The sequence below is a fragment of the Dama dama genome, chromosome 9 (genome assembly GCF_033118175.1).
Source record: "Dama dama isolate Ldn47 chromosome 9, ASM3311817v1, whole genome shotgun sequence".
Classification (NCBI taxonomy): domain Eukaryota; kingdom Metazoa; phylum Chordata; class Mammalia; order Artiodactyla; family Cervidae; genus Dama; species Dama dama.
In genome coordinates, this window is record NC_083689.1 from 95,086,244 (window position 1) to 95,104,233 (window position 17,990).

General features: G+C 37.3%; 1 protein-coding gene across 12 annotated transcripts in view; it reads right to left on the reverse strand.

The window, feature by feature from the left end:
* MCTP1 (multiple C2 and transmembrane domain containing 1) overlaps positions 1-17,990 on the reverse strand; it is a 556,529-nt gene that overhangs the window by 161,192 nt on the left and 377,347 nt on the right. For all 12 annotated transcript variants that reach the window (XR_009694230.1, XM_061152022.1, XM_061152019.1 and 9 more), the window contains 2 exons: positions 2,200-2,302; positions 325-427 (listed from right to left, as the gene is read on the reverse strand). Coding sequence is in view for 11 of the 12 variants with exons in the window: in XM_061152022.1 (XP_061008005.1) it covers positions 325-427; positions 2,200-2,302 (206 nt within the window). In the remaining variant the exon portion in view is untranslated. The remainder of the gene's footprint in view (positions 1-324; positions 428-2,199; positions 2,303-17,990) is intronic.

The following is a 17,990-nucleotide window of genomic DNA, read 5'->3' on the forward strand; positions in this document are numbered from 1 at the left end:
GGCGTCTGTCTCGCGGTCTCCACTGAATACGCTCCCTCAGTGACCTTTGACCCCCAGCTGCTGAAACTGACAGAGGACCCAAAACAACTGTGGCAACTCTGACAAGTACCTGTTCATTACCAGGATCAAGTCTGTCAGGAAAAATTAACTATCATGGGATTCAACGTGGCCGTGAATCGAGTATGTTAAAATTTTTAGTGTTCTTATTACAGACCTTGGTTGAGAAATGACAGATATAGAGCTGAGGGCTTTTTTTTTTTTTTTTTTTTCCCCTTCCTTGAGCAAAAGCAACACAGAGCTATGTGTCAGGTGAATAAAACTTACGGACAGCAAGGGTATAGCAACTTTGCCCAGAAAGTCAGCACTTCGGTCCCGATCTTCATCATACACGGTCACTTCAAGAACTGAATGGATATCTTTAATGTTGCTGCAAAATAAATATATGTAAGGGAAAAAAAAAAAAAGACTTCATCAGTGGGGAACAAGAACACAAATGCTTTTGAAAATTTAGATAGCTCCAGCTGATTCGGTGTATATGTGTTTTATGTATGCTATTTGCATATACACGTACATAGGGCAGCTTGGTATCTGACAGAATTTCCCACAATGCATCTTAGTAGACGGCAGTGATGGTTCTATTATCTGGAACTTTGAATACAATTTTAATTTTAAGTTATAATTTTTCAATAAAATATAACTTCCATCTGGATGGCCACAGAATAAATCACTGTTAAAAAAAAAAAAACCCATCAATAAGCGGCACTGATTTTTTTAGACTTTTCCTTCTTCTCATTATTACAATAATTTCTATCTTCTTATAACTCCCACATAATTTCTATCTTCTTATAACTCCAAACTTATAACTCCCAGGTTTGATTTCAGCAAGAGTCACAGTATATTTTGTATCATTTGTCTTTTTTATTATAATTTTTATCCCCAGCTCTCATCAATATGCTAACTTATTTCTGTTAAGTTTATAGTAAAAATTAACTACACAGAATATAGAATGTAAAAAATGTAACATTGATAGCTATTGTACCACCCCAGGATTTAGAAATTAAGTAGTGCTCTATTATGTTCCAAAGACAACATATGCTAATAAACAACTGTGCAAGCTCTTCATATTTTTGTTTCTAGAAAAATAAGCCCCAATTGTTGACAGCATTTATTCTTTGATCAAACTGTTTACCAAGAAAACATGAATTAAGAGAAAACAAAAAATGAATATATTCATTACTGAAAGACTGCAGCCACATGTGAGAAGAGGCTTTATCAGAGCACAATCAATTAATGGCTTTGATAATAATCAAACCTATTCATTCAATTATGCATTCCAGAGAAAAACACTCCACAGCCTTCTTAGGAGTGCAAGTCTCCGGACCAGGCTTTCATGTCTTATAAAAATGTGAAATTCCTTAAAGATAAATTGGTCAGATAATTAAATCTGATTAGTTACTGGATCTTAAGCAAGGACATTATAAGAAATTAATGAGGAATTTAGCAGTTTCTCATATACAAAAAAATAAAGCTATGTTAGAAAACTTTTAAGAAGTACTTCTATTTGGAGAGTTTTCCTTTGTTCCGAGTTCATTTCTAAAGGCCAGCTTAAAAAAAAAAGCAAACCCACAAATTTAGGAGATACTACAGAGTAGCATTGGCAGCTTTTACAGTGAATGATTGGAAAGATTTACAAACTTTTTTAAATAAAAGAAAATTAACTCAAAGGGTTTTTTTCTTTTTTTTGGGGGGGGGGGCAAGTAGGACAGTACTTAATATTCTTATTGTGCTAAAATGCAACAAAACAAAACTAAAACATCTGCTGAATCCGAGACTGGATTGTTTGCTGATTTGAGCAATGGAACAAATAGAGCTTTGTCCTCCTTGGTGTCAGTGCAATTGGGGAGAATTTCAATAGAAAGTATAAAAGGAAGGAGCAGTATGGCAATTCAGTTAATGGGAGAAAAATCCTTAGTCAAAAAAATGCACAGCTTAAAAAAAATATCTGTATAAACACACAAAAAAATGGCATACCCTTTCCCCAGGTTTCACGCTCAGGAAGGTAATGCAATTATGCAATTCACTATTGCTGGCAAAGGCAGGCCAGAGGCACTGAACTGTTAAGAAAAACACACAAAAATCTCGAAAATAAATATCATTTAGTATCATTCTTGAAGCGAGCTCAAGATAACCACTACTTACAATGTGAAGACTTTGTTCCACTCAGGGTTGAGATTTTTGTAGACAGTATGTGTTAGCAGCCTATCATTGTTCAGCTCAACCACACAAAATGGGTCACTTTTACCTACAAGAAATATGTGGGGAACAGTTTTAGTATAAATAGCACCCCCAGCTACCAGTATTGTGACCATGACCACATCTCTTTTCTAAAAAGTCTTACAGAAAACGGAAAGTAAAGTACAATTTTAAAAATTGAAAAAACAAACATTAAAATAGAGTTAGATGTAACAGGATGATGTTAACAATTGTGATTCAGAGCAATTCAGAACTTGAAAAAAGTTCTAAAGCGCTAATTTATATAGCTATTTTAATTTGCAAATTTTGTTTTTACAAAAATAAATACTGTAACTGCCAATTATGAGGGCAAATGTGATATGTGCCCATCCCCAAATCAGATTTTATTTAATTTAATGATCAATTGAAAGGTTCAGCCCCTTCACTTTACATGCATAAAGTTGCATGTATTTTCCAACTTCTGAGTCACTAAGAACTTGTAATAGAAATTCCTAAACAAGTTTATTTTGGGAAAACTGCTATATTGCAGAACTACAATATTTTAATCCGACTTTAGATTCTCTTATGAAATATCTATGGCATCAGAAAAAGGTAAATTAGACCCTCTGAGGCAGGCAAAATTCTGCCATTTGAACTTAACCTCAACAAACCAATCTGCATGCTAAAGAGATGTATTTTTTCTGTCTACGGAGAGAAAAGGATTTGAAAGTTATCACATGTTTACAGCCACTCTGCGCCACCATAGTCAAACCTCATCCATTTGGTAATTATATCTTGTGATGTCCTCAATATTTTTGTAATGTCATGTCCTATATTACAAGAACCTGTAAAGTCAGAGGCTCTATGGGGGAAGTATTAATGATATTAGTGCAGCATGTAATTTGTTTGATACCTTATACAAATGACAATGAAATCAATATTTAGACAAAGCTGTCCAGAGGTCATATCTTTTAAACGACAATATTGATTTAGACTACATAAGAGGTTAATGTGCATATTATTAACTTTAATGATAAAGAATAATTGTTTTAAATGCATTGTGAATTGTAGTCACAGTAGTTTACACTTCTGTGAAAGCTTAAATATCATTGAAGATTTTCCTATTAAAATTTAATAGGAAAGAATTCATTAGCTAGCAAGGACAGATAAGCTGTGTATTCCCACACAGCAGTGTATTTACTTTCCATATTGTAATTTTGAAAATGAGCTGTACAAACTTTGACTTACCTTTAACTTTGACTTACCTTTTAATTTACCTCTTTATTAATTTTACATTAAAAAAGAGATTTAATATGTGTGTGTTAGTTCGGTGGCCTCATATAGCCCAGGATAACTGCATAATTTAACATTATGGTAGTCTTTTCAATTTTTGGTCTTGGGATTAATTTTCAATAAAGAATAGAGAACTGAAAGTCTTTCAGGTCTGGTGAAAATTTCATCCCTGATTTAGGATCTGTATTTTTTTCCCCCCACATTCTTCACTCCTCTCCCCCTACCTGCTACCAACCTCATTTATACCTTATACATGCCATGAAAGATAGTATTCAAAAATGTTTTCTTCATTAAAACACCTTATAGTAGGTTTTATTTGCCATGTCAACTTTATTTTGTCCCAGAGAATTTAGGTAAAAGCATGAAAACTAGGTTAGTTTTCAAAACCTTAGTTAGTCTTAAGACTCAGATTAAACATTGTCTTTCCACCTAGCTTTGTGCTGGGTACTATGGTATGAACAAAACAACAAAGCACATAAACTACAACCTCAACTAGTTTATAAAAGGTTTGGAGAGAGGAAATATCTCTATATATACCAAGCAGAGAGAATATTAAAGCCTTATTTATGATGAAATCCATGACAAAAGAATAACTACTTCACTTTCACTTTAGATGAAATGATAAACTTCAGAAAACACTTAAAAGACAAGTATAACTCTCACACTTCCTTGGACTTTCTTGTAATTTTTCTTAAACACACGTACAGTCATATTAATCTTAACCAGTAAAAATAAGTACAAAAAAATAGCACTTCTTGGTATTTTTGTTCCCTTATTTTCCCTTACTTTACTTCAATTGTTAATACTATTCTATTTCAATTAACTTGGTTTTACTTGCCCTCGAATAATCAACAATGTGTGATAGATTCAGTCAAAACTACCACTTCTCCAATAACAAAACACAAGAACAAACTCTAGAGACTGAAATCTATGCTGAAAAAGTTTACTTTAAACTTCTATGAACAAAGGATGAAAATGTTGACTTTTTTCCCACAAGAAATTATATTCAGTTGTGTAAGCAAAGAGTTGGACTCTACTGGGCAACTAAACAATAACAACAAGACTGAATATAATACTTTCAACCAACCCCATGGAAAGTCTCCCAAATCATCACCTTTGTTACTATATCCTTATTTGCTGACAATAGAAGACCTAGGTCAGTGGTTGGCCAAAGGATTAGAAAGAAACAAAATCTGTGCTTAATGTTATTATTCATATTCTGCTAGGAAACTAATGTATTTATCAAACCCTATGTCTATGAGGTAGTGGCAATCCATATTTTCTTGCTACTTAGTTGATTATTTCTCAAAACCATTTTAGGGAAAACCAGTATTAGCCATCTATCACCACATTACTTAACCCCTCAGTTACTCTTTTCTATCAGAATAAAGTTGTTAAAGAACTAGAGACATTTCTACACCAAAAACAGTGCAAGAGTCTTCTAAAGCCACTTCTCAGTCATTTTGCTATTCAAACTTCCAGTGGCATACCATCAATGGCAAAGACATTCTCCTGTCAGCACCTACCTTATAACTTGAAATGGGCAAGCAATGTAATTTTTAAGAGACCATGTTAGACAATATGCAGAATAGAATGGTGATTACATTAAAAAAGAAAGCCTTTTGCCTAAGAAAGACCAAACATGTTTTGATTTATACTGATTTTTCCCAATATGAAATCTATTATTCTTATGCTTACGGTCATATTAAAGACTGTGATCAGTGACAGGAACTCATCCATGTACAGGCTATTTTCATTTTTCCAAAAACTTCTTCCCAAATTTAACCCACTTTTGATGTCTTTTCAGTATCTATTAAAATCCATGTTATATGGTATGTGTGTGTGTGTTTAGTTGCTTCAGCTGTGTTTGACTCTTTGCAACTCTATGGACTGTAGCCCACCAGGCTCCTCCATCCATGAGATTCTCCAGGCAAGAATATTGGAGTGGGTTGCCATGCCCTCCTCCAGCAGATCTTCCCAACCCAGAGATCAAACCTGTGTCTCTTACATCTAACCTGCCTTGCAGGCGGGTTCTTTACCACTGTGCCACCTGGGAAGCCCACCATATGGTATACCATATAGTTCTTCATCTCCAATCTCAAGTTCCTTAAAGTTCTCTACTTGAGCTATGTATTTTGCATCCTCAAACATTCTAAGTACTTTCAGAGCTCAGGGCATGGCATTAAAGTCCAACGTGAAAGGCCAGTGGTCTGGGAGGAAGGGCCTAAACTTTGGAGGCAGAGCAAGCTGGGACTGAATACTCACTCGGGGACCCTGGGCCAGTTCCCATATCCCTTCAACAGTGACAGTAATGGTTCCTTGTAGATAATAGCTAGAATATAAGTAGTAAAATGTCTGGTATACTAGCAAGGGCCTCAATAAAATATAGCAATAATAAGGGCAATAATAATAGTTACTGCAATAATTGCAGGCATTTACTGAGTTATTATAAGCCCAACATAATGTTTTCATTCATTTGCTCAAAAAATTTTATGATTCCTCTATGAGAAAGATGCTTCTACTCTTTCTGTTTTACAGAGAGGAAACTGAGGCTGGATAATTATATAACTCACCAGGTCACACAGGTTGTAGTAAAACTATCATTCAAACTCAGGTTTGAAAACAATATGATGCTTAGAGCCCTTGATCTACCCCCTTAGTTGCTCAGTCATATCTGATTCTTTGTGATTCCATGGACTGTAGCCCGCCAGGCTCTTCTATGTATGGGATTCTCCAGGCAAGAATACTGGAGTGAGTTGTCATTTCCTTCTCCAGGGGAGCTTCCTGACATAGGGATCGAATCCAGGTCTCCTGAATTACAGGCAGATTCTTTACCACCTGAGCCACCAGGGAAACCTCAACTGTGCCATATCTCAGTATTTAGTGAGTCACACCCATGGAAAGGCTGGGTAATGTCTTGTCTGTAGATTCATTTATTCAACAAATGCTTATTGCTTACCATATACCAGGCATCTTCTATGTGCTGAGGACACAGACATGCATAAAACAACTTCAAAAACTGCTGAACTTGCAGAGTTTGCATTGGAGAAGAAAGACAATGGATAAGAACATGTGAGAGTATTTTAGAAAGTGATAGTGTTTTAGAAAGTGCTAAGTACTATAGAGAAGAATTAAGTTGAGAAGATCAATGAGGAGGTAAGGAGTGCTGCTATGTATGTACAGTCTTAAAAAGGGCGGCCAGAGGAGGTCTCAGTGAGAAAGCAACAAGCGGGCAAAGAAATGAAAGAGGCAAGAGAGCGACCCTTGGCCAGAGAAGTGACTGTGCCCGGTGTTTCCAGAAAGCCAGTGTGACTGGAGGAATGGATGGGGAGTGGAAGGGAGTAGTAGATGACACAGTTGGAGAGGCACAGGGAGGGTGGCCAGTCTCCGGAGGAGTTTGCTTTCATTCCAAGTGCTAGGGAAAGGTTTTGGCGGGATCTGGGTTGAGATGCAACTGGATCTGATGGCTGCCATTTGGAAAATAAGGTAGAGAGGGGGCAATGAAGGAGACAGGGAGGAGAGTTAGTTAGGAGGATTTTACAATAAACCAGGTGACATAAAGTGATCAGATTCTGGATATAGGTTGATGGTAGAACCAACAGAATTTGCAGATATCAATACTGAACAATCTATTATGCCTGATATTATTATTTGGAAATGGAAAACAATCTATTGAGCTTAGCCAAGTCAGTCTCCTTTTGCAAGGACAAGAAGTATTCAACAAAGTGCTCTGACTAGTTATTTCTAGACTCCAGAAGAGGAACATTTAGGTAAGGCCATCTTATCTTTAGCTTCCATTCATCTTTTCTTTCTACAAAGTTATGTTTTTACAGTTATCAGTGTGGATGCCAACATTAGGTCTTTACACACTATGCTATTTTTGACTAATTTAGAAAGTATCCTTCTGCCATTGCATGATTCAAGGGCAATTAAAAATTAACAGCAATTGCAACCAAAATAAGAGTAAACATACAATATTAAATACCATGAGTTTACTACTAGAAAGCCTGCATGACAGTTTTGTTTTAAAGAAGTGGCTACACATAGTTGATGTGCTTATCTGGTTTGCTAAATGATGCTTTAAATGACTGGCTTTTCAGTTCCTAAATTTTGCCATCTTGATTAGACGCCACTTAAACAAACAAAAACAATCACAGAAATACCAGTGATGGACCTAACCATTCATTATCTGCTTAATTATTCCTTCTTTTCATCTTTTTGTCATTCTGGTTAGACCCTGTGACGTGCTGCTTTGCTTGCTGAGGGTCCTGGAGGAGGGGCATTGACTACAGGATGCAGCGTTGATGTCTACAGAGCGCACGGTACTTTGCAAAGCTCTAGAGAGCGAGGCAGACTGGGCTCCTGTTATCATTTTATTGGATACCATCAGGCTAGAAGAGCAAGGAATGAAGGCAGCATCCAAAGTTGCAGTGTATTTTGTTTCCAGCCTTTTGGGGCTATTTGAAGAGCATGCGTGTATGGGAACAAAGATTATATAATTTCTTGTTCCCCTCTTACTCATTCTTGTCGGAAGACTAAAGCAGACCTGTGGGTACCAAGCGGCTCTCCCTTAACTTGCACTATTTTAGCTAAAAAGTGCCCATCCCTCTCCTTTCCAATGCAGGAAACTGGAGATTTTGGTTTGGATGCAAGACAGAAATTGCAGCAGTGCCGGATGAGGATGGGGCAGGGGGGTTGCCTGTGTTACCCACCATGACAGCTAGAAGAGAATCTTCACCTTCTTTGAGAGCATGACCATTTTCCAGTCAATGATTTCTAGAGAGTTGCAGGAAAACATTTTGAAGCTATTCATTACTTATCGAGTGTCTGCTTGCCTCTCCCCAGAATTCTAAGTATGATTAAGGCATAGTCTGAAAACCTAAGACAGCTCTAAAAAATGAGTATTAATCTAAAATAAAACAAATGGGTTAAAGCAGCCCTTAGCCCATTTAAAAAAAAAAACAACAAAGAGACACGGTCCAGCTCTCAAAACACACACAATTTAGTAGACACACAGACACATAAATATACAATAATAATGCAGGGTTGTGAGTGCTATAATAAAGGTGAGTAAAGAGTGCAAAGGAAGTGTATCATCCTCTAAGTCTAGAACAGGAAGGGGAAAATAAAATGACGACTTTTTCCTGATGGAGATGACTCTGGTGATCTATGGTAATTGCACCTCTCTGTCACCAGCAATTTTAGAAGTGAAGGACTTTAAGATTTGTGCTAAGGAATATTTAGTTTAAATCTTTTTGTATATCCCTTTAATAGGGTCTCTTTAATAGGGTAACACAAACCTAGATCTATATTATATAACAATTATAATTCGGGAGTGGGTTGCCATTTCCCACTTCAGGGGTTCTTCCCCACCCAGGGATCAAACCCATACCTCTTGCATCTCCCGAATTGGCAGATGGCTTCTTTACCACTGGGCCACCTGGGAAACCCATGAGATAGATACTTACAAATATTGTTAGGACTGATGCATTTCTCCATTATCTGGTTTAATACTAAGGGCTATCTTTTTTTTTTTCCTATGAAATTTTATAAGGAAGAAAATCTCCCAAGAGAATTAAAATTAGGAGGAGACTATTTCACCTTGACTCATAAAAATAAACCCGTAACAGATTTTGAAGCATCTACTGTATTACTTCAACTCTTCTTATGGTGGAAAGAAATTTCTATAACCATTAAAAATAAAGGTCAGAATTAGGGTGATGGTGGCTAAGGAAGCTGTGGTACATATACACCATGGAATATTACTCAGCCATTAAAAAGAATTCATTTGAACCAGTCCTAATGAGATGGATGAAGCTGGAGCCCATTATACAGAGTGAAGTAAGCCAGAAAGATAAAGAACATTACAGCATACTGACACATGTATATGGAATTTAGAAAGGTGATAACGATAACCCTATATGCAGAACAGAAAAAGAGACACAGAAATACAGAACAGACTTTTGAACTTTGTGGGAGAATGTGAGGGTGGGATATTTCAAAAGAACAGCATGTATACTATCTATGGTGAAACAGATCACCAGCCCAGGTGGGATGCATGAGACAAGTGCTCGGGCCTGGTGCACTGGGAAGACCCAGAGGAATCGGGTGGAGAGGGAGGTGGGAGGGGGGATCGGGATTGGGAATACATGTAAATCCATGGCTGATTCATATCAATGTATGACAGAACCCACTGGAAAAAAAAATAATAATAATAAAAAAAAAAAGAAAAAAAAAAAAAAGAATTCCTGGATCATAAAAAAAAAAAAAAAAAAATAAAGGTCAGAAAAGTCTCCAATGGGCATCTCTTCTGGCAATCTTCAAACCGGCAGTCAGGGTTAAACAGGGTGTGCTGACTGGCTAATTCTCTCTCACTCCTAGCTCTGGCTCTCTGAGGTCACCACACTGACATATTTACAAAGAACTGTGGGAAAGTCAGCACCAGCCCTGTTTTGTGGGCAAGCAGATGACTCCAGTTCATGCAGACAACTGGTTTGAGCATTGAGGCCACTCAAGAGATACTGAATGATATTCCTGCTCCCAGAATAGAAGGTCAATCCCAATCCATCAGTGGTGGGCTGTGTCCAAGGTCATTTGGCTGCTGACAAGGAGCACCGTTTGCTGGGTGTGATGTGTTATAAAAATGTGTGCGTGTGGAGGCCCTGTGACCACCTCTTTGTTGGCATGTCTCTGAAAAGACAGAGGCTTTCAGTGGCACTGAAAGCAATTCATACCCACAGGGGCCTTTTGTTTGGGGCTACCTGGCACAAATCAAGCTCATTGGTTTGATGTCCTCAGTTGCCACAACTCGAAATGGTTATAATTAATCTTAAAAAATTATAATCAAGGTTGCCATCTTTTTATAAACTGGAACTAAGTCCTAGCATATAACAATGTTATAGCTGAGGGAACCCCACAGGATCCACCAAAATAAAGAGCAGCCTACATTGGAGGCATCTTCCAATCCTCTCCTCATCACTGGAGGTGAGGCTTTGACCTTAGCTTTTTTCATTGACTGACCTCAATATGTTTTAAACGTCTGGTTGGTATAATTACATTAGCTGACCCTCTTCACTAGGTTCCCACTGGGTCTGGCTCTGGACTGAGTAATAATAATAGGGCTTCTCTTTTCTTAGTTAAGTCATGAAGCAGGTGTCATAGCAGAAAAAATAGGCCCTCTAATTTTGTGGTTCTTGGTCCACTAGGTCTTTCCTCATATTGAAGATTTTGTAATGCCCTCCTCTCACTATTCTGAAATATAATAAAACCAACCCATAAGTGATTTCAACATTTAATATGATGCTTTAATGCTATTACCCAGAGGACTAATAGAAAGTTGTATACAACTAAGTCATACATTTATTTATTTAACAAATTTTTATTGTTAAAAGATTTATTCAACAAATATTTATTGAGTATCTACTCTTTGCCAGGTCATGAAGGAACTGGCTACCCACTCCAGTATTCTTGCCTGGAGAATCACATGGACAGAGAAGCCTGGTGGGCTGGAATCCATGGGGTCACAAAGAGTTGGACATGACTGACTGATTCACAGATGAAAAGCAAAATAAGGTCTCTGTGCTCCTGGAGCTTGCTTGCAGTGGGAAGGGAGGAGAAAGAGGATGGATATTGAACATAATTAATAAGTAGAATATATTGTATGCTAGAGTGATGTATGTTAGCAGAAAACAGAAAAGATAGAGCCAGAAAAGGGGTTTGAAGAGTGTGGGGGAAGGTCACAGTTTATATATTTAATTATGGTGTCCGAAGTAGACCTCGTTGGTAAGGGAAGCCTAAGCAAAGGACTGAAGGATGTGAAGAAATAGCTAAGCGGATATCAGGAGAAAAGTGCTCCAGGCAGTGGGAGGAGCCACAGAAAAAGTCTGGTGTCCTCTGGGACTCTGATAGTGGGGCACAGTGAGCAACAGGAAGAATAAACATGTCAGACATGTAACAGGGAACCGGGTCATGAAGTACCTTGGAGGTAATTCTAAGGTCTTTGGTGTTAAGTGGCAGCCATCAACAAGACTTGAGTTAATAATACATATTTAAGGGTGCAATCTAGAGTCAGATAATCATGAAACAGATTTTAAAGCTATATTAGTGTCTACATTTAGTCATGCAGGACATGGGACAATTTTCGCTATTTATGTCTAGTTGTCTATTAGTGTCACTATTTATTACTGTCTAATTTTTTAAAAGACCGTTAATATCCCCAACACCCAATACAAATAGTGCTCCCCAATCATCGTGGCAACTTAATTTCCCTACAAATTTCTAAAAGACCGAAGGGGCAATACTGCCATCTCCCAACTGAGAATCATTTCCCCACAGCAACAGTTTTAAACATTTTGGTTTCAGGAAATCTTAAAGGTTACTGAAGATCTCAAAGAGCATTTTTTGTGTGTGGGTTATATCTATCAAAATTTACCATTTTAGAAATTAAAATTAAGAATATGTTAGGACACACTGTGTTCTTGGGCTGAAAAAATTGTTAAAATGACCACACTACCCAAGGCAAGCTACATATTCAATATAATCTCTGCCAAAATACTAAAGACATTTTTCACAGAACTAAAGCAAATAATTTTAAAATATGAATGGAAACACAAAAGAGCCTGAAAAGCCAAAACATTCTTGGGAAAGAAGAACAGATCTGAAAGGAATCATGCTCCCTGATTTCAGACTATATTACAAAGCTACAATAATCAAAATAGTATAGTAGTGGCACAAAAACAGACACATAGATTAATGGAACAGAATACAGAGCCCAGGAATAAACTCAATTACTTAGGGTCACTTAATCTATGACAACAGAGGCAAAAATATACAAAGGAGAATGACAGTCTTGAAGAGTGCTGGGAAAACTGGACAGCTACATGTACAATGAGATTAGAACACTTCCTCACACCATATACAAAAATAAATGCAAAATGGATTATAGACCTAAATGTAAGACTGAAAACTCCTAGAGGGAAACATAGGCAGAACAGTGTTTGACATAAATCATAGCAAAATTGTTTTTTGGATCTGTCTTCTAAAGCCAGGAAGTAAAAGCAAAAATAAACAAATTGGACCTAATTAAACTTCATTTCTTTGGCATAGCAAAGGAAACCATTGACAAAATGAAAAGTCAACCTGCTGAATGGAAGAAAATGTTTGCAAATGATATGACTGTTAAGAAGTTGATATCCAAGATATATTATCATCTTATACAACTCAAAATTTAAAAAAAACCTGATTAAAAAATGAGCAGAATACCTGAATAGACATTTTTCCAAAGAGGAAAGGCAGATGGCCAATAGGCCTATGGAAAGATGGCCAACACTGCTAATCATTAGGGAAATACAAATCAAAACCATAATTAGATACCACCTCACACCTGTCATCATTTCTGTAATCAAATACAGAGGAATGTAATCAGGAAGTAGAGGAAAAAGAACTCTCATATACTGTCGTTTGGAATTTAAACGGGTATAGTCAGGATCTGCTGGTGGCCCAGTGGCTAAATCTCTCTAACTGAATACAGGAGACCTGGGTTCAATCCCTACTCAGGGAGCTAGATACAGCTTGCCACAACTCAGACCTGGTGCAGCCAAATAAATAAACAAACAAACTGGTATAGCCATTCTGGGAAATAATATGGAGGTTTCTCAAAAAACTAAAAATATAACTTTTTCATATGACCCAGCTATTCCACTCCAGGTAATATATCTGAAAAAAATCAAACCACTAAGTTGAAAAGATACGTGTATCCCCATGTTAATGGTAGAATTATTGAAAATTGCCAAGATAGGGAAGCAAACTAAGTGTCCATCAACAGATGAATAGATAAAGAAGTTGTGGAATGTGGAATACACAATGGAATGTGGTATACTATTTGGCCATAAAAAGGGAGGAAAATTTTGCCACTTGTGGCAATATGAATAAACTTGGAAGGTATTATGCTAAGTGAAATAAGACAGAGACAAACAAATACTGTATGATATCACATATGAAATATAAAAAATACAGCAAACTAGTGACCATAACAAAAAAGAAACAGATTCATGGATACAGAGAATAGATTAGTATTTATCAGCAATGAGAGGGAAGGGGGCAGGGGCAATGTAGAGATAGAGCTATAAACTATTATGTATAAAATAAGTACAATGAGGTATAACACAGGGGATACAGCTAATATTTTAGAATAATCATAAATGGAGCATAACCTTTAAAAATTGTGAATCACTATATTATACACCCTTGGACTGCAAGGAGATTCAACCAGTCCATCCTAAAGGAGATCAGTCCTGAATATTCATTGGAAGGACTGATGCTGAAGCTAAAACTCCAGTACTTTGGCTTCCTGATGCGAACTAACCCATTGGAAAAAACCTTGATGCTGGGAAAGATTGAAAGCGGGAGGAGAAGGGGATGACAGAGGATGAGATGGTTGGATGGCATCACTGACTTGATGGATATAAGTTTGGGTAAACTCCGGGAGTTGGGAGGCCTGGCATGCTGTGGTTCATGGGGTCTCAAAGAGTCGGACATGACTGAGCGACTGAACTGATAGTGTACACCTATAAATTACATATTACATCAACTATACTTGAATTAAACAATAAGAGATATTCATTTGGAAATAATGATAATAAATCCATGACATGTTAACATTAGAGTGATCAAATATTATGTAATATTTGAAAAACTCCATTGTACACTCATGAGAGAATGACAGTGAGAAAAAGCAAATAACATCTCAGTATTATTTATAAAAGAGTTTTGACTTCACAAATCCCTAAATGGGTCTTAGGAATTCCTAGAGGTTCCTGAGCTACACTTTGAGAGCCATGACTAAGAGCAACAGAAGTAAAGTTTAATGTACATATGAATTTATTTCCCTTGGGATCTAGTGCCATGCCAAGTCACTTCAGTTGTGTCCGACTCTTTTCAACTCCATGGACTGTAGCCCTCCAGGCTCCTCTGTTCATGGAATTCTCCAGGCAAGAATACTGGAGTGGGTTGCCATTTCCTCCTCCAGGAGTTCTTCCCCATGCAGGGATCAAACCTGAGTCTCCGCAGGCAGATTCTTTACTCTCTGAGCCACGAAGGAAGCTCAAATGAAAGTTGTTCAGTCATGTCCAACTCTTTGTGACACCATGGACTACAGAGTCCATGGAATTCTCCATGCCAGAATACTAGAGTGGGTAGCTGTTCCCTTCTACAGGGGATCTTCCCAACGCAGAGATCGAACCCAGGTTTCCTGTGTTGCAGGCGGATTCTTTACCGCCTGAGCTACCAGGGAAGCTCAGGGATCTAGAAACAGATGTGAAAGCATATTTATAAGTAACTTGTTTAACTAGGTGCATTCTTGAGTTCTAGAAGTGAACATCTTGATATATGCTGGGGAGCCCAAAATATATAATAGAAGAATGGGAAACAAGACAGATAAGAAACTGGAAAATAAAGACAAAGGAGACTATGGGCTTTATAAAATAAGGAGAGGCAGTAGAGAAGTTATGTCTAAACCTTCAAGAGTTTAAATAAATTATGGCAAAAACACTTAAAAGACTTTATTTTCAATTAATATTTAACAAGAAACTGCATGTATCTGACTTGCTATTAGATTAGAAACACAAAAGTTGTTTGGCCTAAAATAAATGTAAAAACATATCATGAACTCCTCTGCTTTTCCAAGTCTTTATAGACACTTTAGGACCTTCAGTAAATATATATTCAATTAGATTCTGCACAGAAAAGTATGGGGTTTCAGATGATTATCTGAATAATTTACATAAGTGAATTAACTAGCTGGAGAGGTCTTTTGCAATGGAATAAAATTCTTTAGATTTTAAAAAAGTAAAAATCATATTAGGTGATTAAACCTTTTTATATTTTTAGGCGGTAACACTGAAAATTGCCACCTGTCAGGCCTTTGTCTTTAGAATGAGATCTTTCTTTTTATTTCTCATCTACATAATATCTACTCATTCAGGAGTCTGCTCCTCATCTTGGCACCTACCACAGAATCTCGCAGTATCTCAGATCCTGAAGGCCTGGGAGAGAAACCTTAGAGTCCAAGTCCGAAAGCTCCTCTAGGACTTGAAGCCCCCCCTGCAACCAGGTGGTGATACCGACCAGGCGTCAATGGCTCCAGTGATGGGGAATCACTCCTTCCACAGGAATATTCTGATCCATTTCTGGGCAATTATAAATTAGGGGGAATGCTTCTTTGTGTTTTGTCTCTCTGGAGCTTTTGTCTAAGTTTAAATGAAACAAGGGCCGAAAATGAGGGATAGCACCTGTCACTGAGATGATGTGGTTCGTGTTCCTCACTTGCCCTCTTGCACTGGAGAGTGTGGATGGCTTGCTGAGCATCTATTCTATTCCTAGTGTATCTCTTCCTGAAACCAGAGAAGCCACAAAAGCCAAAGTGGCATTTCCTGACTTCTTTGCAAACTGGGGTTGCAGATGTGATTCGGGTCGCATCGATCAGAGGTATCTGCCTGAGATCTGACACTAGAACTCAGTTCTCCGAGAGGGTGAACTGCTCACAGAGCGAGCGGGAGTGGTGTAGGCTGTCGTCACAGTCCTTCCCCACAGGCTCATGTGGCAAAAGCTGCAACATCTTGGCTCTCTCATGTAGCTCTAGTATTAACCCCTGGAAATCAGACTTAGAGCTTGTTTTCTTAGGCCCTTCCTGCCTCCAAAGATTCTGTGATCCACTAAAAACTCTATAATAAATCCCTTTCTGATGAAACATGCTAGAAGGAAGTTTGCTCTCTGGATTGAACCTTGGTCTTTACTACTCTTGCCAACTCCTAACAACACCCTTCCCATGACAGGCTTTTGGATAACTGACCAACAAATCAATTCAACATCTTCCTTTCTCTAGTACAAGTTAGTGGCTACAGTGACTAGATCTGGACTGGCATCCTTGCCCCTCCATTCACGAGCTGGAATGTGTGTATGTGTGTGTATTGCGTGCGTGTGTGTTGATCTGGACAAGTTATTTAACCTTCCACACTTCCATTTGCTACTTTGTAATGGGAAGATAACAACAATACCTAATTAGGTTGCTGTAAGATTAATTGTGATAATCCTTATATCAGGCTTAGGGTAGTGTCTGACACATGATAAGGGCTCAAGAAAACTTAGTTGCTACAATTACCGTCATTATCATTTTCATTGAGCTAGTTTCAATGTCCTTGATTCTAAAACACCAGATATATCAACCGAGGATGTATTCTGGTTAGCTAGTCAATGTCCTTCCTTAAAGAGTAGCTTCCAAAACTGAATTCCCACCCCAGGATGTCTGATGAGCCCAGAAGTGGTATCATTTCAACCTTCTCCTCTGATTCAATGTAACAAAACTGATGTAGGTATAATTCACTCTCATGGAGATTAAACTTGATTCAAACTCAAAGACCTTATTTTCTACTGTTAAATCAAGATATCACTATTTTTACACAGGCAAGCCTTTTGATTTACACTTTTTAATGTTCATTTTGCAGAACTGAGTCTATTATTTAAGTTTGTTGATTATATATATGTATAATTTGTACATTATATATATAGTATATATGTATATAAATAGCATACATATTGGTCTGATATATAATGAATTAATTATGCCTCTAGCAAGTTTGATAAAGAAGCAGTCAATTACCTCCTCAAAGTCAATAGTCAATATGTTGAACAGGCTAGACCAGGGATAGAGTGCTGCATTCCTCTGCGTGGCATTCCCATTGCCATTAATCCTTTAATATAATCACCCTTTGGGGTGGCTCATTTAGTCATTTATGAGTCTAACCACACTATCATGCCACCCAAATATCCCTGCAGTAGGATTTAATTTCAAAAGCCTAGTTAAATCCAGATCCTCTCTGTAGTATTTCCCTAATCCACTGTTCTAGAAAATTCATTTCTTATTTACACACCTATATCATAATGCAACAAAATATATAGAATAGTTTAATTTTAAACAATGATTCTAATGTCAAAAGCATTTCTTCAAGCACTGGGTAAAACCTTGGAGCTAGCCCTCCAAGCCAAATCAGCAATTCTCTATTTCTTTACTCAAAGGATCATTTTGTAATCTTATTTCTACAGAACTCAATTAATTATTTTATAGCATTTCTCTTCCCCTCATTTCCCATTGATAGTAGGACCACCACTTTTTCAGCCCATAGTCCTTCACCTCTAGAGCATATCAAACCCAATTATTAATCTCTTTTGTCATCCCACCTATTCTTCCAGAGCAGTATCTTCTAGCCATGTGACCTGCATATGAATCACACATGATTTCTGCAATTCCCTGTAAAACACTAGTTCAGACTCAGGACTCACCAGCCCTTATGCTAAATTAACATTTTAATTATTCTTCTCAAATATTATCAACTGTTTGGTTTTAGAAGAACACTTTTACATTTCTACAATTAGAATATGACTTAGCTTTTTTAAAAATAAAATTACTAAAG